Genomic DNA, 25,375 nt, shown 5'->3' with positions numbered 1-25,375 from the left:
CATCTGTTTTTTTATATTACTTCATCTGTTTTTTTTATAGTAGTAGTAGTTTGATACAGTTGCACCGACACTTGGAGAGAGAGAGAGAGAGATTAATTACTCCATTTTCTTCTCAACTGCGACAACAAACTTATCATCTCCCCTGCTTCCTTCAATATCATCTACTGAACACACTACACCGGACGAAAACCCTAATTCCTCATCTTCACTCTCTCTCTCTCTCTCTCTCTCTCTCTCTCTCTCTCGATATACTTACGTGCCATATATGTGCATGAGTACATTGCATGCATTTTGGTTTTGATTCGTTTTATATCTTGATCCCGGTGGGACCCCCGATGAGGCGAAGACCCGTTGATTTCCGAAGGCCGGCGAGAAGGAGATTTTCCAAGGTGTTCTGGTTCACGTTATGTGGTGTTCTGTTTTTGATTGGCTTTGCTCTTTTCGGTCGTGAAAGAGGATCAACGTCTACGTCAGCAATGGTTAAGGTATTTGGCAACACATTTTCTTCTACACCTGTCAGCTCGAATTTACGTTTTAATAGATGTGGAATTTACATAGTCGTTCACATGCATATCGATGAGTCCTATGGTTCAGGAGCGCCGGTATTTTTGACTCTAATGTCAAGGTCAGTTTACGCACATCTTTACATAGTCGTTCACATGCATATCGATTAGTCCTGTGATCCAGGAGCGCCGATATTTTTGACTCTAATGTTAAGGTCAGTTTACGCACATCTCGACTAACCCTAAACCAATCCCACCATGGGCTAAATTAAAGTGAGAACAAATGCCTCGTATGGACAGGCCACAAAAGAGTTGATAGTCTATCAGAGACCTTAGGAGGAAACAAACTCCTAAGTTGCAACCTAGATGAGGCCAACCCCTTGGGGTCGGTGGAGGGCCGTTTGAAGTCGTGCATGGACTACTCTCAGAATAATTGATATTTCCTAGGAGATCCTGAACCTGAGACCGACCCACGAGGTGTTGGAAGCAGTTTTGAATTGTTCTCTGAATTCCCCCAAATTGTTTTCTTATCAGAGTGAAAAAACGATGGGTTCCACTTTGCTATTTTTCTTAAATGCAGAAGGGGAGTAGGTTTTGTGGTAACAAAAGTGGAGGATTTGTGGTCCTGATGGTGGGACCAAAGTAGCAAAGCTTTGGATTACTTTTAATTTAGTCATAAAGATTATTTGATCCCAAAAATAGTCCGATATTTTAATGCCGAAGTAGGTTCCACTTTGCTATTTTTTCTTTTACTTTTGAGTATCTTGATTGCTTTAGGTTTGAAAAAAGGTTCAACCTTTTCGAATGTGAAGCAATAAGAGCAGTTTGAACTTTTTACATCTGGTATTGACTTCGATGGTTTGATTACCACTTCAACACATTTAGGCTTTTAGCGATGCATTTGTTCGAGTACGCAGACCCAACAAGTCTTGAATTAATTATGGATAGCCCTTCTGAAACTTGGTGCCACAATCGTTGGAGCTAGAAGATTATGGTCTTCAATCTCGTTGCTTCGCCATGGTTTCCAACACTCTAAACTTAATTAAACATATGAATTAAACTGAATTATTTGTTCGTAATATTTTGGGTTTAATGTGCTTTGCAATTTTTGGTCGAGAAACATGATTAACCTCAACATCAACAATGGTTCAGGTATTCACATATGTGTACATGCACTTATACATCCATATAGCTATGAAGCACCGACACCTCTAGAGGTCGATGTATCGCCACATGGTGTGTCCAATAATTTAATTTAAACTTATTGCAGTGGTTTCCAATTGTTTAAATGATAATTTACGAACCTGAATTGTTGTTCATAAACATTTCCAACTGCGGACATTGGAAGCTCATCTTTATCACTTCTCCTTTTGCGTGTTTCATCATGAATCCCAACTAAAACTGAAGTGATTATTATATTGTAGAGGTATTACAGGCGCAACAAATTTATGGAAGGCATTAATATCACTGAAGAAATGTTGAGCCCACACTCTATACCCCGGCAGCTAAATGACCAAATTGCTCTTGCAAAAGCTCTTATTGTGATTGCAAAAGAAAGTAACAACCTTCAGTTTGCATGGGAGCTAAGTGGCCAAATGCGCCACTCACAACTACTCCTTTCAAATGCAGCGACTAGGGAAATACCATTGACAGGCACAGAATCGGAGATAGCAATTCGTGACATGGCTTTTCTGTTGTATCAAGCTGACCAACTCCATTATGATAGTGCAACCTTGATCATGAGACTGAAATCCAGGATCGAGTCGCTTCAAGAACTAGTTCATTCTGTAAGTGAGAAGAGCACGAAGTATGGGCAAATAGCTGCTGAGGAAGTCCCAAAAAGCCTTTATTGCCTTGGTATAACATTGACTATTGAATGGTTTAGAAACACAGATTTCCAAAAGAAACTCAATGGTGGAAATCAGATTGCTGACAAGCTGAAAGACAACAGTCTCTATCACTTTTGTGTCTTTTCTGACAACATCCTTGCAACTTCAGTAGTTGTCAACTCAACTGCTTCTAATTCCATCAATCCTAATCTGGTTGTGTTCCATATAGTCACTGACAACATTAATTATGCCCCAATGAACGCCTGGTTTTCCACGAATACTTTTCGTGGATTGACAATTGAAGTTCAAAATTTTGAGGCCTTCAGCTGGCTCAATGCTTCTTATGTTCCTGTCCTAAAGCAGCTCCAAGACTCAGACACTCAGAACTATTACTTTTCTGGGAATAATGACGATAGTCAGACCCCAATCAAGTATCGTAATCCTAAGTACCTCTCAATGCTTAACCACCTCAGGTTCTACATTCCTGAAGTTTTCAATTCACTGGACAAAGTAGTGTTTCTTGATGATGATGTTGTGGTTCAGAAAGATCTGTCGCCGCTTTTCTCGATTGATCTGAATGGAAATGTAAATGGAGCAGTGGAAACTTGTATGGAGACATTCCACCGATACCATAAGTACTTGAATTACTCTCACCCAATTATACGTGCACATTTTGATCCAGATGCATGTGGTTGGGCATTTGGAATGAATATCTTTGATTTGGTTGAGTGGAGGAAAAGGAATGTAACTGGAATCTACCACTACTGGCAGGAGAAGAATATTGACCGGACCTTGTGGAAGCTGGGAACTTTGCCACCTGGACTTTTAACTTTCTATGGGTTGACAGAACCTTTGGATCCTCACTGGCATATTTTGGGATTAGGTTACACGACTGTCGACCGGCAATTACTACAGAATGGTGCTGTACTGCATTTCAATGGAAACTCAAAACCGTGGTTGAAGATTGGGATGGGGAAATACAAACTGCTATGGGATAAATATGTTGATTATTCTCAGCCTATATTGCAACAATGCAATGTTCATTGACTGTGGGACAGATTCGATTTGCCAGGCGATAAGGTACTTTAAGATTTTGAAGAGCGAACTTCAGAATTTTCTGTTAAAACTTTTTGACGGCATCAAGTAAGGTTTAATGGCTGGGAGATGGGCGTACGTTGTTGTTTTATCAGTTACCTGCAGCAGTTTTGCCTTGTTTTGAGCTGCAATTGCTACGAAGTTTCATCTCTCATCTTATTAGCCTTATTTCTCTTCGCAATGATTTTACAGTTACTTCAATTCATAATAGGGATGTGTGTGTGTGGGTGGGGGGGGGGGATGGGATGGTATCTGCCTGCTCACAGAGGAATAATAAGAAAAGGTTAAAATCAGAATCATGCACTTTGAAGATGTTTAAATGGCATACCCTATTCATACCAAGGTAGTGAAGTTTAATGTGGCATTAACCTTGGCCTGTATCATCTTGAGTTATAGTGAATACTTTGGAACTATGCAATCATAGAGTTTGCACTATGGAACTTTCATGCACAATCATGTAAGAGATGGAGGAGATTCATGAAATCCATGTAAATCAATGTGATTGGTATTTGCTAAATGTTCAAATAATCGCTTTTGTGCAGGTTACTCATTATTATTTTTTATCCAACAGTTGGTAGTTGAATTTGCTTAACAATGGCAAAGAATATGGCTAAAAAACTAGTAGCCAGGATTTAAATTGTGCCCTGAAACAAGAATTGTATCAAGGCCATTGAAAAAGTGTTAATTCAATTCCAAAAACAAAATCACGACACTTTTTGATATCGTTATACTTTATGACGGTTTTATGTTGTTCAGATTGTTCATTCGGTTTAGATTTTTGATGTGATTTAGCACAAAAATTGACTGCTTGTATTTACTGGATTTATTTAAGTAGTCCGAGCTCAATGAGAGGGTCGGTGAGGTCTGTTTCTTCCTCAAGAGATTCTCCCTTATCTCTGTTCATTAAGGTAGACTGCAAGAAAGATATATATATGGAGCTGTAGATCCCAGTCAGTTCCTGTCCATCAGAATGCGAATAGATGGCAAAAAATATAGAAATTTACGACTTCGTTTTCCAAAGTGACGAATCTCTGAGAGACGAGTCACGAGACAAATTGTGCAAATGAGAATATGAAATGAAGGTCCTTCATACCTGGTGAAGAATTTCCGGACAACTATGGAGACACTACCAGTTTTATCCGCCAACCCTGAGGCTTTTGCCAGGAACAGGGCTCTTGAGGTAATTGAAGCACCTTGTTTGCCTCTTAACTACTTTCTGTTAACCAAAATATTTAGCAGTTTCTTCCCTGATCATTGAATCTGAATAAAATGTATGTTTCTCTCAATAACCACTTGGATCTAGTTAAATTTCATTTTAAAGGATGGATTTTGCATTAATATTTACGAACAAAGTAAAAATAGCGGCAAAGTCCTAAAGAGAATTTAAGTTTGATGAGATGGTAATCTATGGAGTAAACAATTACTAATAGACTAAGTTCCATCATTATGAAAGTATTTTCATGGAATTTTCACAATCTCAGGTCATCCACAGGAGATGGGCGATGCTCGGAAGCAATAGGTTGCATCATTCCAGAAGTCCTTGAGAAATGGGTCGAAGTGGATTTCCAAGAGCCTGTTTGGTTCAAAGCCGGAGCCCAAATCTTCTCTGAAGGCGGCTTAGACTAGTAGGGCACTCCTAATCCTTTCCACGCCCAAAACATTCTGGCTGTGCTCGGGTTCCAAGTGATCCTAATGGGCCTCGTCGAGGGGTTCCGCGTTGTGGACTTTCCGGATTCGGAGAGGGAAACAACCTGCACCCCGGTGAGCAGTACTTTGACCCGTTGGGCCTTGCCTTGCCGATGACCCATCCCCCTTTGCTGAGCTTAAGGTGAAGGAGATCAAGAATGGGAGGCTAGCCATGTTCTCAATGTTTGGATTCTTTGTCCGAGCTATTGTTGCTGCAAAAGGACCACTAGACAACCTCTTGGATCACCTTGCTTCCTCAATTTTTTCCCCCTTATCAGTTGGATTATTATTATTATTATTATTTTTTTTTTTTGTGGTGGAAATGTCGATGCATGGAAAAGGGTAGCTTGTGTAGATTCAAAAGTTCTAAAAAAAATTAAAAAAATCTCTGGATTTTGTTATTTTGTTACAAAAGTGATTTTCCGTCGATGTTGACAAAAGTCTCTTGTTAAATCATCTGGAATGGAGGAAACAATTCTTGCAATACCATTGCTAAAGGTTTCATCTGACATAGCTTTCAAGCAATGCATTGTCAGATTTTATAAATTGGGCTCAAACTAATATTGGTGATGTGTATAGTGTATGAAATGTGTTGTTCTCTATATACACTTTTTGAGTGAAAGATATTATTTTGATTTTTGAATCCCACACAAATAATCTACAACTATCATTAATTTTAAAATAATTTTTTGACTGACCGCGCAAAAAATAAACTCGGTTAAATATATGCAAATGGTATACTTATTTTCTAACTTTTCGTTCAGATTTCAAGAAACTTAAATTATGAATTATCAAAAAATAAGGTAAAATAATTTTCACTATTCTTGTACATGGTGTTATGAATATGTGTAACTTTAACAAAGGGTTGCGGAAACTAGAACATAAATCTTGTCTAACTGAATTTCCACCACTCAACCATCCAATCGTTGGCAGTTTGTTCAGTCCGCGACTGGATGAAGTTTCCAACGAAAAACCGAACTGACCGACCGAACCGAATCATTTTTGCAATAACCGTTTGCACCAAACCGAGCCGAATTCAGTCGTTACGGGACAACCCACATGTCAGATCTTGGTCGTCCATCCATTTAGCCTAAGACTAATCCCTGCCGTCCATACCATCCACCAAGAACCCCTAATCTAGCGTTCTGTAACCTCTGTTGCAGGAAAACCCTAACGATCTTCTGGTTCAGTTATAGCGATGGCGAAGAACAGAAACAAGAAGAAGCTTAAAAATGGATCTACAGCTATGGACATCGCCTCCGATCAGACGGTCGCTGATCGCGTTCTAGGTACTAGCATATGTTCCCCGCTTTTATTTCGCTCCTTTCTTATTGAGTCAGAACATGTTCTTTTACTTCTACTCTTTTATTTTGTTTTTTTGGCGCAGCCATAAATTGTAGTATTTTAACTGTGTATTTGCAGCAATGGATACCTCAGAGTCTGCAGCTCCAAACCCATCTAAAATCGCTGCCCCCAGCAGGTCAGCATCAATTGACCCATTTTTATGAACTGTTACTAAACGTACAGATTACTTTAGGTTATACTTCCTCCTCCCAAAATAATAGTTCCCTACGAGCATACAATTTTCGGATAAAAAAAATGAAGTACTTCCGTTCATAATTTTTAGATTTTTTTTTGCACCAAATTAAAGAACTAATTGAGATTGAATTTACATGCAAAAACAGGTTCTCCCTTTCATATAGTAATAGATAAACCTGTGTTTTCCAATCTCCTATTTAAAAATGCAATATCGCCTCGGATTCCTGAGATAATACGGGCGTATGTCGTGTTTACTAGTTTGGATTTAGGGCAGATTCAGAGGAAGTTTTCTCATGCTTTACATTAAAATCAATTGAGACAAAAGACAGAAATTTTATAGGAAATTTCCCGGACTGAAGGGGTTTTTAGCTTACTCTTGACAAATATTTAGGTTTCAATCTAGGTTTTCAGTCGTAGTCAAGCTGTAGCAACAAGAAGTGGGAAAAATGGCCTGCCTATGTAAGCATCGTATGAGGTACTCATTGATGTTTTGAGGGTAATCTCATGCTCAAACAATTATGAAGAACAGAGTGATCCTTGTAGACCTGTGGTTTGGAATGTTTGAAATAATCCCCAACAGCTTCTTTTTATTTTGAATCCAAATTGGCCCTGACTATTGATGTTAACCATCCTTTACTATGAATCGTATGTTGATCATTTAATTGAAAGGAAATAATGTGGCAAAAGGATATATTTATGACTAGGAGTGTAGTTTACTTTATGACTTAAAGAAGAATGCTTCAAATAGACCTTGTTACAAAAACAGCTAGCAGATTTAAGTTAAATCATGTCAAGTTCTAGTAAGATCAAAATAGTGTGGAGTAGGTTGAGGTTCTTTTCTCCTTTTAAAAGTGACACTGTTTATATCACGCTTGGTTTTTGAGGTAGCTTTATGAATGGTGGGGCTTTTCTCGATTTGTGTATCGATTCTAATGATTTCTTTCTGCCGGTTGGGGCTAACATATCCTGCTTTCAATATTTTACTTTTCTGAGTTGTGTGTTCTTAGTTTCCTACTCCTATATCGCACAATTGCTGGCTTGATTCATAAATTGTGTCACTCAAGAAAGCCTTGATAATGGATTCTGCAATCTAGTTGGTTAATGGAATCTGGATAAGTTTGTTGAGTAGATCCAGTCAAATTGTAATTATTGTCAGGATGAGAATTGAGATATTGTAAGTGCAAACAATTTGGTGTAAACAAAGGCCCCCACCCTGGTCATTAGTTTTTTGGGGGTACTCTGAGGCTTTATATGAGCTTGTTTAGAAATTACATAAACAATGGACACCAATTGACCTGCCATTGTTTGAGAAAATTTTCTGGTTCTGTGAACCCTGTAGTATGGGAGTCCTCTTTACTCTTGGCAACTAAAAAAATGGATGTACGAAACACTTTTTCGCATTCCAACGGTCGAGACCTATACGTGGCTGTAGAAGCTAGGGAATTTGCAAGCCCAATGGCAGGAACTTTTGAAGTACTTTGGGCGGAGTCCAATCTACCCCTCCAAGATTCAACAAGGTTTTTTACACTCACTTTCAATTCAATCACTAGATTGTGGAACGCTAGAAAGATTTCTAGTTTTAACTTCAAGTTCAGCCTCAAAAGCCTTGTGTATGTTCTTTAGTGGTATTGAATACATTTGCTGCTTTGCACTACTTCGCCCTCGTGGTCTCTAAAGTCAATTTCCGCCCCAGCCTTCCTAGACCCCAAAAACACCCCATCAATGTTCATCTTCCACCACCGAAGTGGTGGAGCAACCACAAGTTGCGGGATAAAGGTTCACTAGAAAGTTTTTCCAATACATCCAAGAGGAATACCCGAATTCCCATCTGAATAACAAAGTCACAGAACCAGGAAATTTTCCACAAACACAGTGGCAGGTCAATTGGCGTCCATTGTTTATGCAAGTTGGGTCTTCGTGGTTGCCAACGTGCCTTTTTTTAGACTTGCTCTTTGCTACCTTAGTATCAGCACCATTTCCTTTTGTTTCTTCTTAATCTTTTCTCACAACAGGAGTTTGAAAAGGGGTGTACAGATGAAAAGATCAAAGAACGTCCGAAAGATGAAAGCCATAGCCAAAGCAGTATGTAAAAGTGAGAAATCAGTGGAGAAAATTTTGAAGCACGAAACCAAGATATCGAGAACGCAATCTGCAAAAAAGCTCTACGACTGAGTGACTTACTGCATCTGTTCAATAGAATAGGCTTAGGACCATAACATCATTTTTGTGGTTTTTGTTCCAACTCTGTAGTAATTTCCCTTACAAGGTTGATTATGGACAACATTTTCAGTAAAACTCATCTGAGCAGTTTCAATTCCAAATAACTGCATTTGCAGTAACTATTCAGAATTGGTTGTGGGGTTCAGCTTATTCCATGTATTTATAGCATCACAAAGTAAGAATTTGTTTCAAGAATTCCATGCAGAGGTGATTCTCTTCTCTGTAATAATCTTTTTGTTTTGGGGGGAATGAGAGGATAGTAGCTGTGCAATACAATGAAAGATACGGAAGTTGCTCTGTTTTCAGATGAAGATCCTTGTCTGTTAGACCAGCTCGGCCGGTAGGTATTGAGCCCTTTCGTGCAATGAAAGTCCATCTGTAAGGGATAGTTTGGTTGATAGATTCTTGTCTCAAGTTTGGCGGATAGATTCTTGTCTCATAGTTTGGCTTTCAAGTCCTTTCTGGTATTTGCTCGGTTAATCTCCTGTGAGGAAATGGCCAAACAATAGCAAGTGGGTATCCAGTTGGGCTCTGTAGCCTCTTTTTCCAGGTTCGGACTTGTTGGGCTAAACAGAAGAACTACAATGTCCCAAGTGCCTATATCTGGATGCTAGAAAATACTGGCCCTATCAATAAATCTGTAGTCTGTACCACTTAAACATTAATAAACAGAACCCAATGGATAGATATGGGGTTCTACGTAAATGATTGAAGTCGTTCAATTTGTTTAAAATATATTTTTAAGAATTTTCATAAAAAAAATCTCATTCAACTCATTCGGACTTCGGATAATTGCAAAGACCAAAAAGTGAATGAATGAATCAATCTCGTACCCATATCCGATTGAGCTATTTTTCCACATGAAATCTTTTTAAAATAATTTAAATGAATTGATCTGATCCGATTATTAATGTGGGATCTTGAGGCGAGTCCTACACAATTCAATATATATTTGGCGGTCACCAAATGGCGTACCTAGTCTGCTGCTTTAGTTTTTGGACAATGAACTGGGCTATCCTCATCCTCTCTTCTTGAGAGCTTCTCTCTCTACAATGAGAGCTTTTCAGCCCCCTAGTGAGGCCTCTCTATCCACCTAGGTTTTCTTGCTCTTTGTTTTTTCTGGCTTTCTTTTATTCATCCCTCTTCTAGCCAATCACCTCCAGTATTCTAGTTTCTTTTTCTCCTTTTTTATTCAGTTTCTTTCTTTTCCTTTGCTTTTTCTTCCTCTGTTTATTCCCTATCTTTCACCCTTTTGATCTTTCTTCCTCCGTTTTTCTAATCTTTGTCTCCAGTTTTCTTTTATTTCTTTTGTTTTTTATCTAGTCCGTTCTTTCTTTGTCTTGGTCCTGGCCTCTTTGATGGAAGATCCAGTGGTTATTTCGTTGGATGAAAGTTTTGAGGAATGTCCAAAGAACGCTCAGTTTATTTTGGTGGGCAAGTTTCTAGCCTCCAAAACCCTAAATCGAGCGGCTGTTCAAAAGATACTCGAGAAAGCTTGGCGTACAGAGAAGGAGTTCACTATTTCCTACTGGCGGGATAATGTTTACGGTTTTGGATTTCAGAATGAAGATGATTTGTGTCGGATTATCAGCAAAGGGCCGTGGTCTGTTATGGGTTCGATTCTTATTTTGAGGAAATGGGATCAGGCAAAGCCCTTCAGTGATTTGGATTTTGATTTCAGTCCATTCTGGGTCCAGATTCATGGCTTGCCGTTAGGTTTTCTCAACTCCAAAACTGGGATGGTTGTAGCTAAGAGCTTGGGTGAGGTGATTGCGGTGGAAGAGCCGGGGGATCGCGGTAGAATGACGAACTTCTTGAGGGTTAGGGTCTGGTTGGATGTCTCGAAACCGCTCAAGAAGGGCTTCTTTCTCCGTCGATCCAAGGAAGATGATCTTTGGGTCCGTTTCAAGTATGAAAGATTATCGGACTTCTGCTATGGGTGTGGCAAGGTGAGCCATACAGTAAATGAGTGCAAGGAGAAGCGAAGTTTTAGTGCTAAGGATTGGGTTTTTGATGGAAGTTTGAGAGCAGAATATGCAGTGGTGGATACGATTCAGTACGGGGATAAACCGTTGCCTAGATTGATTTATCCAGAAGGAAGGAGACCGGTGGGAGACGACAGTGGCGCGTGTAGTGGCTCGGTAAAGGATCGCGTGGCTAATCCGAGTGAGGATATTCCCTCCCCTAATCCCGAGGTGAGACAGAATCAAGGTGGAGTGGAGCAGATAATGATTCGTACAAGTCCGTTAGAGAGTGACACGTATAGAGGAGAAAGTAATGAGGTGGAAGATTTGTCGTTAGGATCGATTTCTTCAGTCCAGCAAAATGTCAGTGGTACAATTGTGCTGAAAGATGGTTTGGTTGGGCCCAGATGTGGGCCTTCGAGTGGGGGTGAAGCAGTTTCTGATGGGCCTATTTATTATGTTGAAGAACCGGATAGCCCTAGGCCCAATGCTGGAGTAGACAAGGCTAAAAGTCCAGAGGAGTTGCATTTTAAACCAAAATCTCCTTTTCGGGAGGCTTTATATGTGGAGCTTGGAAGAGTTGGTCAGTACCCTAGAACTGGTGAAGAGGGGCTTGTAACAGCTTTCAATAAAGCTTTGAATCTCAAAAGAAAAGACGTGGGGGAGCTAGAGAGAGAGCAGGGGAAAAGATTGAAGGGGTCCAATTCTGTGGAAGCAGGTCAGCAAGAGTTTGTTCTGGTCCATCTATCTGATGGAGAAAAGGGTTCCTCTCGAAGCCCTCATCGAATTGGTCTTGGAAGGGGAAGGGGTAGACGAGGAGGTAGGGCAGGCAGAAACATCAACAAAGGCTGGAATAAGATCCCGATTTTGTGCGATGTTGATTTGGTGGATGTAGAAGTGAGAGAAGGGGATAAATCAGGGGAGTCTGATCATGAGGGAGTTATTGGGCCTGAGATCTCTGCTTCTGGGGGTTCAATTCAGAATGATGAAGGGGCGTTGGTGGCTGGCCTTGAACAGCCACGGGTGCAATGGTGATGCTCAGCTGGAATGTTCAGGGGATAGGGCGACCCCTGACATTCCAGATCTTACGAGGGCTATGTATAGCCCATCGTCCTCTAGTGGTATTCCTCATGGAGACAAAAAATAAGAGGGTGACACTAGAAAAAATAAGGAGGAGTCTCCGTTTCAATAATGGGTGCTACGTTGACCCGGATGGTACCTCAGGTGGACTTGCTCTTTGGTGGTCTGATGAGGTAATTTTGGATGTTCGTTTTAAATCTAAAAATATGTTTAGATGTGTAGTTAAATGGCCTCGTGTTAGCTCTCCGTGGTTAGTTACCTTTGTTTATGCTCCTCCTATTTGGAATCATAGATTGGAATTTTGGAATAGTTTGAAGATGGTTGCTAGAGAGAATATTTATCCATGGCTGTGTGTTGGAGACCTTAATGATTGTGGATCCCAAGCTGAAAAGCAAGGTGGAAACCCATGCAGCAGGGGTAGACTGGATCAATTTCATAGTATGATTTCAGAGTGTGAATTTATGGATCTAGAATTCAAGGGGCCTTGCTATACTTGGTCTAACAATCAAGGAGGGGAGAATAACATCCGTATTCGTTTAGATAGAGCTTTGGCTTCTGTGGCTTGGCGCAATTTATTTCCTCTTTCGCAGGTCATGCATGAACTCCGGGTGGGCTCGGATCATTGCCCTCTTTTGATCAAATGTAGTGTTCCTTTAAAGAAAGTTCCTTTTAATTTTAAGTTTGAATCGAAGTGGACTACCCATTCGGATTGTGGGCAAGTGGTTACCAGGGCATGGGACTTTCATCAAGGAGGCTCTGATTTATTTGGTTTAGTTCAAAAATTAAAGAAATGCAAAGCAGCTTTGTTGGAATGGAGCAGACAGGTTTTTGGCAAAGATAAGTTGAAGTTGAAGCTTTTACAGAGTAATCTCAAAGCTATTCAAATTCTCCCTTTTTCACAGGAAAATTTTCTTAGAGAAAAGGAGATTTTGAAGGAGATTGAGATTCTTTCATTGCGAGAGGAGATGGCTCTTCATCAACGGTCTAGAGTGAATTGGCTTTCTTACGGAGATAAAAATTCTGCGTTTTTTCATGCTACTATCAACCAGAGGAGGCAACGTAATCAAATTTTGATGCTTAAATCTGATAGAGGAGACTGGATCCAGGATGAGGATGGTATTAATGGCTTAATCTCTGAATATTTCTCAAATTTGTTCGACCGTTCAGGAATTAGAGAGTTTTCAGATGTGCTTTATGTGGTGGATAGATGTATTACTGACGAGATGAATCGTGATTTGGTAAGAGAAGTGTCAGTGGAGGAGATTAAGCATGCTGCATTCGAATTGGGTTCCCTTAAAGCTCCGGGACCGGATGGATATCCGGGATTTTTCTTTCAGACCTATTGGGGTAAGGTAGGGGAAGGAGTGTGTAAGGCAGTGAAGCGTTTCTTTTCTAATGGGTTCATGTTGAAGGAGTTAAATAATACTAATATAGTTCTGATTCCCAAGGTTATGTTTCCTGAATCATTGGGTCAGTTCAGACCGATTAGCTTATGCAACTTCTCCATGAAAGTGATTTCTAAGGTGATGGCTAATAGGCTTAAGAGTATTCTTATAAAGGTTATCACCCCAAACCAGTCTGCTTTTGTACCTGGCAGGATGATTCAGGATAATGTTATAGTGGCTCATGAGGCGTTCCATTTTCTGAAGATGAAGAAGAAAGGGCAGGATGGGTTTATGGCTGTCAAGTTAGACTTCAATAAAGCATATGATAGGGTGGAATGGGATTTTGTGGAAGCATTGCTGGTAAAGATGGGATTTCATCAAAAGTGGGTTCAGTGGGTGGTTCAGTGCATCTCAACTGTCAGTTTTAATGTGTGCATTAATGGAGAAGCTAGAGTGAAGATCAGGCCAAGAAGGGGAATTCGTCAAGGAGATCCTTTATCCCCCTATTTATTTGTGATTGTGAAAGATGTGTTGTCCCGAATGCTTTCAAAGGCCTGCAGGAACAAAGCTCTTGTGGGAATCAAGATGGCGCGTAACTGCCCTCAATTGTCTCATGTTTTCTTCGCAGATGATGCCATTCTTTTCCTCAAAGCAGAAATGCAGTATTGTAAAGCTCTTAAGGCTATTCTGAAGAATTATGGTATGGCATCAGGACAAAGGATCAATTTTGATAAGTCAGGTATTGCATTCTCTTCTAATTTAAATGCAAATGATAAACAATTGGTCTGTGATTTTTTTGATATTCCTTTGATGAAACTGGACTCCAAATATTTGGGGCTGCCCTCCTTTTGGGGCAAATCCAAAGCTGATGCCTATCTTTATCTTGTGGAACGTGCTCTTTATAAAATGCAAGGTTGGAAGTGCTCCCAAATGTCTCAAGGGGGCAAAGAAATTATGATTAAGTCTGTGGTCCAAGCAATTCCTAGTTATGCCATGTCTTGCTTTCTTCTACCAAAGAGTATCTGTGATAAGCTCAATTCGATAGTCTCCAACTTTTGGTGGAAAGGGGATCCAGAGAAGAAAGGCATACATTGGAAGAGTTGGGAGTGTATGACTCGACCTAAGGAGGAAGGGGGGATGGGATTCAGAAATTTCAGAGCAATGAATGAAGCTCTTCTAGCTCGTCAAAGCTGGAGGTTGCTTAAGAATCCAAATGCTTATTGGGCAAAAATTCTTAAGGGTCTTTATTTCCCTAAAAGTTCGTTTCTTGAGGCAGTTAAGGGGAGTAGAGCCTCTTGGGTCTGGCTTAGCATTCTACATGGGAGAGAGACTCTGGCTAAAGGTTTAAGGTGGCAAGTCCAGGGGGGGAGCCAGATTAAATTCTGGGACGACAAGTGGATTCCTTCTCTTCCACAGTTCAAAGTAGCCACTCAGAAGCCTGTGGGAAGTAGCATCGAATGGGTAGCAGACATCATTGATAAAGAGAGGGGTTGTTGGAAAAAGGAGAGACTAAATTTGGTGGTCTCTGCTGAAGAAATTCAGGCCATTACTTCTATCCCTATTTCCTTATTTCTTAGGGAAGATGTTCTGGTTTGGCATTTTTCTTCTACTGGTGTTTATACAGTAAAATCAGGTTACAGAGTTGCTTATCAAGCTCTTTTTCCTCTTAGTAGTATTCCCTCGTCTTCTTTTGTTCCTAATAAAAATATGTGGGATATTATTTGGAAATTGGACATTCCTCATAAGATGCGACATTTTTGGTGGAGAGCGTGTAGTAATAGCCTTGCTACTAAGGAAAATCTGGTTCGTAGAAGGTGTGGTGTATCAAAAGTCTGTCCTATTTGTGGGGATACGGATGAAGCAATTGAACATCTGATTTTTAATTGCCAATGGGTTCGAGCAGTGTGGTTTGGTTGTAATATCCATCTTAATCTAAATCAGGAGAACTCTTCTTCGATTCAGAGGTGGACGTCTCAGGTTGTGGAAAATTTGAAAGGAAAAGAGTTATGTCAATTCTTAGGTAAGGCAGTAACAGTTGCTTGGTTTATTTGGAAGACCCGTAATGAGTTCATTTTCAACTCTGATCCTATAATTCCTGAGAAAACTGTTAGGAGAGCTCTTCAATGTCTCTGTGAATTCTCAGAAATTAGGATCCCACCTAGTATCCATATGGATAACCCTTCTTTTGAGGACAGTTATTCTCATTGGAGGGCTCCGGATCAGGGATGTTACAAGTTCAATTGCGATGCTGCAGTAATGAGCCAAAGGGGAGAAGCAGCGGTTGTCTCAGTTCTGCGGGATTGGAAAGGAGATCTAGTGGATGGCAGAGTTGGTAGAACATCGGTAACCAGTCCGTTACAGGGAGAACTGCTTGCTATTCGGCTGGCTTGCGAAATGGCTGGAGCTCTTGGGATTTCTAATGCTTGCATTGAATCGGATAACCAACAAGCTATCAAGTTAAGTGTGTCTGAGTTGGTTCCGCCTTGGGAAGTGATGTCTTTGGTATCGGATATCAGGCAGTTTAGGCAATATGTTGGGCTGAGTTTTTCTTGGGTGAAGAGGACTGGTAATCAGCTAGCTCATTTTGTAGCCACTAAGGCAATTAGGAATTTGCTTCCTTTAAATTGGGTGGCTGCGCCCCCGTCGTTTATTTCTTCTGTTGTTAGCAGAGAGTCTCCTCCTTTTCTGTAGCCTTGTTGGCATAGTTTTGTTGATCAAAAAAAAAAAAAACTGGGCTATCCTCCTCCTTCGTTAGCCGAGTAAAAGTAGATTTGGTCCTATTATCATAAATGGACATGGAGGCGGTGGTCCGGTGGAGCAGATAAGCTCATAGGTCATTTGCTTCCTAATTTGTTCAGGCAGTCAGGCCATGACATCAGTGAATGGAAGCGACAAAGTAGAGCACAACCCCATCTCTTAAAATAATCAAAAATTCTAACAGCAGGATAATCCGCATGGACAATCCGCAGGAACAACGCGTTTGGCTCCATTTTGGATATCGAAAAAATCTAAAAAAATATCTATAAATTTTTGAATATTATTTTATGGGATCCTGTAAAAAATCAGCTCCAGCGGATATCGGTAAGTATTACTTTTGGATACTTAGGTGTGTCATTTTGCTCCTACTTATCCAAAAGTAATATTTACCGATATCCGCTGGAGCTGATTTTTTACAGGGCCCTATAAAATAATATTCAAAAATTTATGAATATTTTTTTAAATTTTTTCGGGATCCAAAATGGGACCAAACGCGTTGTTCCTGCTCATAGCAGGACTGTAAAATAATTTGATGATTTATGACGAATGGAACCATTATCTATCCAACATCTGTTAGATTGGCCAGACAGACGTGCCACCCAAAGAGTTTCGGTTTCTCGAATATTTTGGAGAGAGAGAGAGAGAGGAGCACAAATATACATGCCTATTGCCTAGTGAAAAGAGTTACGAAAGAAGTCAAAAGGTTAGCCGAATCCGGCTGAAACGAATGATTAGCCCCACGATTCATCCTCTCACTTTCTTTTCAGATTCCCAGCCAGAGCAAAAAGTTCACCCTGCCCAAATACTTTAACCACATGATTCATCCTCACTTTATTCAGTTTAGGGCTTTATTAGGCACAGCAAAAGTTGACCCTGCACAAATTCTGTATTTTTTTGTTACTAATAATTAAGTGTCCGGATTAGCTTACATATTTTTTGACTAATTTTAAGATACTATAAAACGAGATTCCACTTGCTGGGACCCCACTTGAAGCCAGAGCAAATACTCTATATGGACTGATCCCAAAAGAATAACATTTGAAAAGTTTTAAACTTAAAATCTTAAGAGAACGCAAATTCCTAAATCACATAACTTGATCACTAGGCTAACTCATTGGGGTTACCCTGCACAAATACTTAGAACATCCCCAATATGTAGTTATAGTATTAGATATGTGTTTTATATGACAAAGGTAGAAAAATAGGACTCAATTCTGCGAATGTGTTAATTCAGATAATCCTTGTATGCTTCAATGGTATAGCTAAAGAATGTGTTACATAGTGATCTCCTAAATTTGTCTCATTCTCGCTCGTATATTTCAATGGTATAGCCAAAGAATGTGTTACACATAGTGTGATCTCCTAAATTTGACATGTGAATTGTCTACGTGTTATTTGGGATCTTTCCTTCCCTTTCATGTCAAATTTGACATGTGATATCAAATATTTTCTTTAACTACTTTACTCCCCAACACTTACAATTAATTTGAAAACATATCTAAATAAGAAAATTTGACATATTAGTTGGAGTGTGTATTTTAGAGATGCTAAATTTTAATATGTCAAATTACCACATAGGGATCTCCAATTGCAACATGACAAAAAAGAATTAGAATATATATATATATATTGAAGTGATTACTTTAGGGAGGGATCCCATTTGATTGCCAAACTAAACTACTACTCCCTCCGTCCCTTTTTAAATGTCCTGCTTCGTAATTCCAACTTATTAAAAAGACATCATCATTACATCTTTCACATCAACTTTTTCCTCCACTTTCTCTACTTACCCATCATCATTACACTTTTACTCACTTACTTTTCAAAAAGAAATCTACTTTTAGGGGTAAAATAGACAATGCACCAACTTTTACTCACTAACTTTACAAAATGGACACTTATTAAGGGACAGCCCAAAATGGAATACTGGACTCTAAAAAAGGGACGGAGGGAGTATCAATTTTGTGTTGGACTGTTGGGTATATATGTAAATCTTAATTCGTCTTGATTTGCCACTTTCGCTGACTTAGACAGTAAGAATATGACAACGACCATGTCAAAGTCGATCACTTTCGCCAACTACGACAATGACTAGGATGAAAATTCAAATCGCAAACAAAGATATTACGATAGTCGATAATGTAATATCACGAGATAGATATATCTATGTAGTCACTATACGCATTAGCTAATGTAATTTTTCCATTCAATACATAACGAAAATTGATAGTGGATAAAAATAAAAATAAAACATTATGAAAATTGATGTAGTAAAGGAAGGAGTACATAATTCTTGCTTGCTTGATAATTCTTGCTTGCTTGATAATTCTTCCTGCAATTGTAGTCAAGTTTTGTTGGATCAAATACACAACAAATAAAATTTTGGCAAATGTGACCCCCTGTATACGAAACCATGCACACAATTGTGGTGTCCTGATTAGCCATGCAAGGATTCCCATTTTCTCCTCCCTTAATCCTTCCAAAGCAAAACTTGATAAACAAATTCCGATCATCTATCAACAGTTGAAGACTCCAGAACTCTATCCCTTTCTCAAAGTTACCAAAAACGTAACTACCCATAATTCAATTCTCGGAATGAGCCCCACGGTTGATCATCTCCATGTACTGATTCAACGACTCTTGCCTCTGCAGCCTCATCTCCTCGTTGAACTTCTTTATAAACGCCTCCACCCGCCGGTTCAACTCGTCCTGACTCGGCGAGGATTCCTTCTTCAACTTCCCCGACCCGGACGGTTCCCTCCTCAGCTTCTCCGGCCGCCGGTTCGCCGGGCTGGCGGTGGACCGGTCGTTGAAGGTTTCCGATTTGATCATCATCTGGTCGTGCACTTCTTCTTGTAAGTGGCCCACGCGATTGTGGGTTTCCCACGTGTCGGATTTTCTCAGGTGCCTCGCCAGCGGCATTGGGCGGCCTTCCGTGATCGTCTTCCACGTGTTCTCTAGCGTCTCGTGCCGCTTCGGTTTTGACACTCCCAATGTTCTCCCACCTAAAACACACGCAGTAGAGAAATTTTTGAAATTACGCATGTTTACCGTCAAATTAGTAGTACAAGCTGTAGAAGAAAATGACAAGACACATGTCCAAACAAAAATCCAAATCTATATATGGAACGATCATGTTCGTCGAAAAAAAGCCAAACAATTGTGTGGATCTCAAATGTATCGATTTACGAATAACGAACAACCCTGAACACATTTATATCTTGTTATCGATTAGTTTTGGTTATATATTGGTACATTTTCAATTCTCAAGCTGGTTTACCTCTGTCACGGCCAACCATGACGTTCTGATGGGTGATTGGGTACTTTAAAATTAGTAAAATTCACAGCTGCTATAACCGATTCTTGTTAAGCTTCATATGATACTCTCCGTGACATTTACAGTGCCCGAGTAACCGTTACGTTTTGTAATACCGAGGTTTAAAACATTAATTTCGATAGAACTTCGAAGGGAGGTTAGTTGTCCTTTTCCTCACCGTTTTCACGGATAGAATCGGAACCTTGGATAGCAAATCCCGAACCTGGGATACCAAATCCCGAACGGGTTCACCGCTGTCACGGCCGACGATGACGTCACGGTCCACAGACACACACATACACAAACAGAGAGAGAGAGAGAGAGAGAGAGAGAGGAGGCACCTTCAGGACTGGATTTGACACCTTTCCGGTGACCGATCCTCCCAGAAACCGGCGGTCTCTCATAAGACGAAACCAAGTACTCCGTCGCTGAATTAACCTGCGGGGACGACAACGACGTCGCAACCGCCACCTCATCCTGACCGCTCACATCCTCCGCAGCATTCAAATCCAACGTCGTCGTCTTATCGCTCTCCACCTCCCCCATCCCACCGTCCACCTCTCCACCCACATCGAAATCCTCACCTTTCACCAACACCTCACCATACCCGTACCCAAACACGGGCGGAACCTCCACCGCATCACTCTTCCCGTCAACGCCGTCGTACACCGCCGCGTAACCCGCCTCGAAATCCTCACCTTTCACCACAACCTCACCATACCCGTACCCAAACACGGGCGGAACCTCCACCGCATCACTCTTCCCGGCAACGCCGTCGTACACCGCCGCGTAACCCGCCTCGACCTTGACCGGCGCCGGAAGAACCACCACTGCCTCATGCGGTGAATCTTCAATGACCTTGTTGTTCTGAAGCTTGGACGAGGCGACGATGGTGATGATGATGCAGTTGATGACGAGGTAGAGGTACGGAGGCCTGAGCCACGTGAGGACAACTTCGGAAGACGCGAATTGTATTATGGTCGGAACGGAGAGTTTCAGGATCACGGCCGCGAATAGAACGCTCGTGGATATCAAGACCGCTCTGAGCGATAACTTCGGAATCGCCATACTGCGTGATGATTATGCCTCCTCAGCTTTTCTTTTTTGAGGAAAAAAACAACGACTGTGCTTCAAATGATCGAAAATTCTGTAAGACGATTGCAATTTGTGTCGGGTAAGCTGAGCCGTACACCAAGTTATACATATAAAAAAAAAGATGACGTGCTTCAAATTATCAAAAATTATGTAAGATGATTGGGAATAAACTGTGACACCTGAGTTCTAAAAGAAAAAAGAAAGATTATTGTGGTTGAAGGGGGAGAGATGATTAGTGTGAGAGAGAAATGGTGGGGTGGGTTTGTGTGTATATATATGTGGAGGTTGAGAGAGATGGAATTTGAAGGGAGGAAGAGAGGGGGAAAGGGGTGGGGATTTATTGAAAGGTGTGGGCTTTTGGGGTGCTTGCGTTAAATTTAGGGATGGGTCGCTTGGTAGCGCCATCTCCCGTTATAAATTACTAAGAAGTAGTCCAAAGTTTGAAATTATACAACAGTACTTGAGAATCGTCACGTGGTACTCTAAACTATTTTACAGATATTTTTGTGGAGTCTACCATTAAGTGTATAAATCCTATAAAAATGTGCAGTTGTGTAATGGTCCGAAGTACCATGAGGCGATACTCCCGAACAATTAAATAATTACTCACTTGATTGCATGGGCCCACGGTCTTCCACATCGTGGATCTTTTGATGACACGTGGTTCAGTTTTGCTAACCTTGGTGCGAGACACTGGAAGACTGTTAGGTACTCCCTCCATCCCAAATTGGATGACAATTTTTGAAATCTGTGTCAATTTCAATTCCTTATATTTTTCAATATGAATCTAAAAAAATATGCAATATAGATCTTGTTTGATAGTTCTCGATTAGTTCTATTATACAAAGTTTTCAAATTCGTGAAAAACATTATAGATTGAAAGATATAAGTAATAAAAAATGACACAAATTTCAAAAGTTGTCATCTAATTTGGGAATGAGGGAGTATTAAAATGTGGGAAATCGATCAGTACAGTGCTACTAGTTGGTATGGTTCAACTTTTTCATTCCAACTGTGGAGCTTCCGTCAAATGCATGGGATCATTCCACGGGGCTTGGAAGTTCGAACATATAAGGAGGAGTTATGATACGTATTAGAACCACTCGATGATCAATCTCTCGTTTCCACGGACAAGTGATCGATCACAATTCATGTAGCCTGCGCGGATAGGGTAATAAAAACACTTAACATATATAGTAAACCACCAGTAATCTTAATGATTGTAGAAAAGTTAATTGTCGTTAAGATTACAAGTGTTCTACTAAAATGTAGTACTCCTACTAGTAGTTTTTGGATGCAACAGAATCACAAATTAATACACTAATTATACGTCACTTGCGTAGTAAGTATCCTTTGTTTTAATATACGATTTTGTGTTATAAAAATGATGTACGTGTTAGTGTAACACAGTATTCCTGATTAATTTTTTCTTGTGCATAAAAGTAGGGAGGCATACATAGTGAAGCGAATTAAAAAATGGTTGATCAAAAGCCGGTTTAAATCACCATAAATAATCATATAGTACTGATGTTACGTACGTAAATGTAATCCAACTCTATAAATTATACTCGTTTAAGAGATCGATCAGTACTAGGTTTGTGTTTCAAGTTTCACTCAATGCAACTTTATCTTTACTGATAAAGAAATGTATACCAATAATACAATTACAGCTATTCTTATTGAAGAAAAAGTTCATTTGGTCAAAAGAGTCTATTACGACTTATAATAACTTTAGGACTGCTCTCAATTTTCAACTGCATACTTAAATCATCATAAGGTAACGTGACTGAGGTCTGAATTTCATGGCTCAACTTGTCTAGGTCGGCAAGGAAGGTGAAATTTGGGCCGGCCTTTTGTGTTTGGATAAAGAGCCCCTACTCATCCCTAATCTATTCTACTACGGAGTATTAGCCATACCAATGAGGAGTAATTATTCAATACTCTCGGAGTATATGAACAGTAAACTCCCTCTTCTTACATAACATGTGGGTCCCATATGTGTCCTCCGTGTGGGCTCCACATGTTATGCGAGAGGATAGAGTTTTCATATACTCAGGGAGTACATGTTGAATAATTTTCGACCAATGAGAAGGTTGTTTCTAAATTCAGGAGTCCTGGGACAACCTTTGGGTGCAAGTGCCCATAGCCCCTTATTAAGGTTAAACGTACATACTCTTAGTACCATTCATACGTGATAAGACTTTAGCCTTGGCCCTAATATAGGTGTGGTGAGATTCCTTTAAAATTGTGGCGCGGTATGGTGTGACGAGATCGACAATACTTCATGGCGGAGGTGACAGTTACCATACTTATACTAGCTTTTCTTTTTTAACATAAAGAATGCGATGAATATTCCCAAAAAAAATAACTTGCCGCAATTGATTATAGTACTAAATTTATAATTCTTCAGCTTTCCCAAGCTCTACATGTTTCAAGAAGTAATTAATAATCTAAGAGTAGAGTCTGAACTTTTCATGTTCTAATCACATTTTATATGCAAAATCCAAGCCGTGTTTGTCAGAACTAGTGAGACACTTTAAAAGTATTATAACAACATTTCCAACCACAACCTTAATTTACCGTACCTCCAGGCACTGTTTGAGGATCCTAATTGCAAACAACCACAACCTTAATTTACCGTACCTCCGGGCACTGTTTGAGGATCCTAATTGCAAACTTTGTTTAGTCCAACGGCTTCCATGGTTTCCTTGGTTGAGCACATGAAAGACAGCTATCTTAGTATGAACCTGGGCTGACACCACACTAGTCAATGTCAATAAAATCAAGAAGAATAAGATTAAGGCTGTGTTTTTTTTAAACTAATTCACTCCATTCTTTTACACTTTAACTTATTTTCCCTTCTTAAGCTTAACTTATTTGTAATTTTGTGTGTGTGTGTGTGTTAGGTAATTAAGTTTAAGTTTAGAAGAATTGATGAACTTAACTTATTTTCTGGTGGTTGCTTAAAATCTTTCTTTCATGGGTGGCAGAGTTCTAGACCATAGAACCTTGCAGACTAAAGTGGCCTACTCTATCGCAGTAAGGGTTTAAGCGATCGAAGTGACCTAACCTGGCTCCATCTAGAAGGGCCTCGGTCATCTATTTAAGTCCCAAAATGGGAGAAAAAAATAAGTTAAGTTTAAAAGAACGCAGCCTAAGGGTACTCAAGTCAAAAAAGATCGCACACGTACAGTACACGAAGTTCTCGAATCTCGACTTAACTTTAAATGAGGGGCAGCTCGATGCGTGACACTGGGTCTCTGTGTGATGCTAAGTTGGGTTAAATAGCAATAGTGGTCACTTGTCATCGAGATCTATAGGACATGAACCCTCACCACTATCTTGCTATCTAGTGAAGAGAAAAAGTTTCAAAGTTTGCATCATACACAAAATCATAAAAATTGTGTATCTTCTCCCATTTGCTTTTCTTGTCGTGGAGCACTTTGGTAGTATATGCCTAATAATCAAGTAAATATTAGTGCCCCTCGCATGCACTCTACGGCACACAAGGCTTGTAGGTCTCCCCTCAAGCTTGAGTACTGAACTACTAATTAAAATTCAGACATTTTCACCACCAAGAGTACTTATGGGTAGGGGAGATATTTAAGTCACGTGGAAAGAGGGGGGGCTCCCCTTGAGCTATTGTGTGAGTGGAATACTTTACTAGATTAATCTATCGTGAATAAGGGGTTTTTTTTTTGTTTTTTTTTAAGGCCCTTGAAAGAGCTAAGTCTCGTTCCGCTAAGAGAAATAAGTATTTTTTTTAAATTGAAAGTGATGTATTATGAAAAAATGACATGTCCCGTAAAACGAGAAATAAGTACTTAAAAATTAAGAACCTTACTGGAACGGGGTCTAAACAACTTTACCCGACTCTTGTAAAAAACGGGTAATCATTGGAACTCAACCATGCCAAGACGAGCATCGGATGAAGATAACACTTTCCAATGCACCACGTAACAATCTTTACATGCCATTGTATTAAGGAGCTAGACGGGGCGGCTGGCAGGCCCCGACACCCCCTAGATTTTCTATATGTTGTAGGGAGAGGTTTAAATTTTCTATATTTCCTTTGAAATAACATTTATCGATCTTCGTTTGATCCTCGTAATCTTGTCTTCGCCACTGTTGGAGAGAGTCCATCAAGGAAGACAACAGATATTTTATAATTTGAGTGTCGACAAACACAACAAGAAAGCCTCTTGTGAGCAACTTGTTTAATTAGCAACCCATTTCGATAGTTAATTTTCTTATTAGCCCCCCACCCTAATAAAGATCAAAGCACTCATCATGACTGATCCAAATGGAGCAAATCAGGTGTCGCCATATACAAGCAGCTAGCTAGCACAAGGCCCAATCGCGCACGCAATGATTATTAGACGAATTCAATTCAATATTGTCAATAGAAGGTAGATCGATATTTCAGCTACCAGAAGAAGATTAGATTAATTGGAACGTACGTGTGAGATTTTGCGAGCGTACACATACGTACGTACGTGCTTGAATTTACTACTAACAGATTGCGTGATTAATTAGTCAAGTGTGTGAATCATTAGGACTTGACCAAAACTTGATTTTAGATCCCTCACCTATTCCCCTGTCAACATCGTTACTGTTCCATTCGAATGCTACCTGCAATCGACTTGTTGGCTATTCGATTTTTTGAACCTGTGGTGAGGGAGAGAGAGAGAGAGAGAGAGAGACAACTGATTGAGCACGCGAAATGATTAGCGATCGGAGAACATGGGTACAGGGTGTAACTCGTGAATAGTAGTTTGCTATTATTTTTTTGTGGATGTAGATACACGGTTGAAACACATATATTTTTATAAATGATGAAGACGCTGTGATTCCAAGCTTGGTCAGAGTGTGGGTTGAAATAAATCAAGCTCTTTTAACCTTCTTT

The 25,375-nt window shown here is 40.0% G+C and overlaps 4 protein-coding genes and 1 pseudogene across 5 annotated transcripts; 4 read left to right on the top strand and 1 right to left on the bottom strand.

The window, feature by feature from the left end:
* Window positions 1-76: 76 nt before the first annotated feature.
* Window positions 77-3,589, top strand: LOC131330333 (probable galacturonosyltransferase 10). The gene is made up of 2 exons (XM_058363879.1): window positions 77-485; window positions 1,928-3,589. The coding sequence occupies exons 1-2, from the start codon at window positions 285-287 to the stop codon at window positions 3,377-3,379; spliced, it is 1,653 nt and encodes a 550-aa protein (XP_058219862.1). The 5' UTR covers window positions 77-284; the 3' UTR covers window positions 3,380-3,589.
* A 74-nt stretch (window positions 3,590-3,663) lies between these two features.
* LOC131328727 (chlorophyll a-b binding protein 13, chloroplastic-like) lies at window positions 3,664-5,699 on the top strand (annotated as a pseudogene).
* Window positions 5,700-6,168: 469 nt separating this feature from the next.
* Window positions 6,169-9,064, top strand: LOC131330213 (uncharacterized). The gene is made up of 3 exons (XM_058363703.1): window positions 6,169-6,402; window positions 6,536-6,593; window positions 8,665-9,064. The coding sequence occupies exons 1-3, from the start codon at window positions 6,312-6,314 to the stop codon at window positions 8,822-8,824; spliced, it is 309 nt and encodes a 102-aa protein (XP_058219686.1). The 5' UTR covers window positions 6,169-6,311; the 3' UTR covers window positions 8,825-9,064.
* A 2,902-nt stretch (window positions 9,065-11,966) lies between these two features.
* LOC131328726 (uncharacterized) lies at window positions 11,967-15,992 on the top strand. Its single transcript, XM_058361632.1, has one exon. It carries the CDS (start codon window positions 11,967-11,969, stop codon window positions 15,990-15,992), a length of 4,026 nt encoding a protein of 1,341 aa, XP_058217615.1.
* A 2,250-nt stretch (window positions 15,993-18,242) lies between these two features.
* On the bottom strand, window positions 18,243-20,846 carry LOC131329065 (uncharacterized). 2 transcript variants are annotated; one of them, XM_058362125.1, is made up of 3 exons: window positions 20,073-20,846; window positions 19,716-19,958; window positions 18,243-19,063 (listed from the first exon to the last, which is right to left on the bottom strand). In XM_058362125.1, the coding sequence occupies exons 1-3, from the start codon at window positions 20,440-20,442 to the stop codon at window positions 18,642-18,644; spliced, it is 1,035 nt and encodes a 344-aa protein (XP_058218108.1). In that variant the 5' UTR covers window positions 20,443-20,846; the 3' UTR covers window positions 18,243-18,641. The 2 variants fall into 2 exon arrangements, with proteins under 2 accessions (XP_058218108.1, XP_058218107.1); XM_058362124.1 differs by having other exon boundaries at window positions 19,716-20,846.
* Between the last annotated feature and the right edge of the window lie 4,529 nt (window positions 20,847-25,375).

This window comes from Rhododendron vialii, chromosome 6a, assembly GCF_030253575.1.
Source record: "Rhododendron vialii isolate Sample 1 chromosome 6a, ASM3025357v1".
Lineage (NCBI taxonomy): Eukaryota > Viridiplantae > Streptophyta > Magnoliopsida > Ericales > Ericaceae > Rhododendron > Rhododendron vialii.
This window is presented reverse-complemented; position numbering and strand designations above follow the sequence as displayed.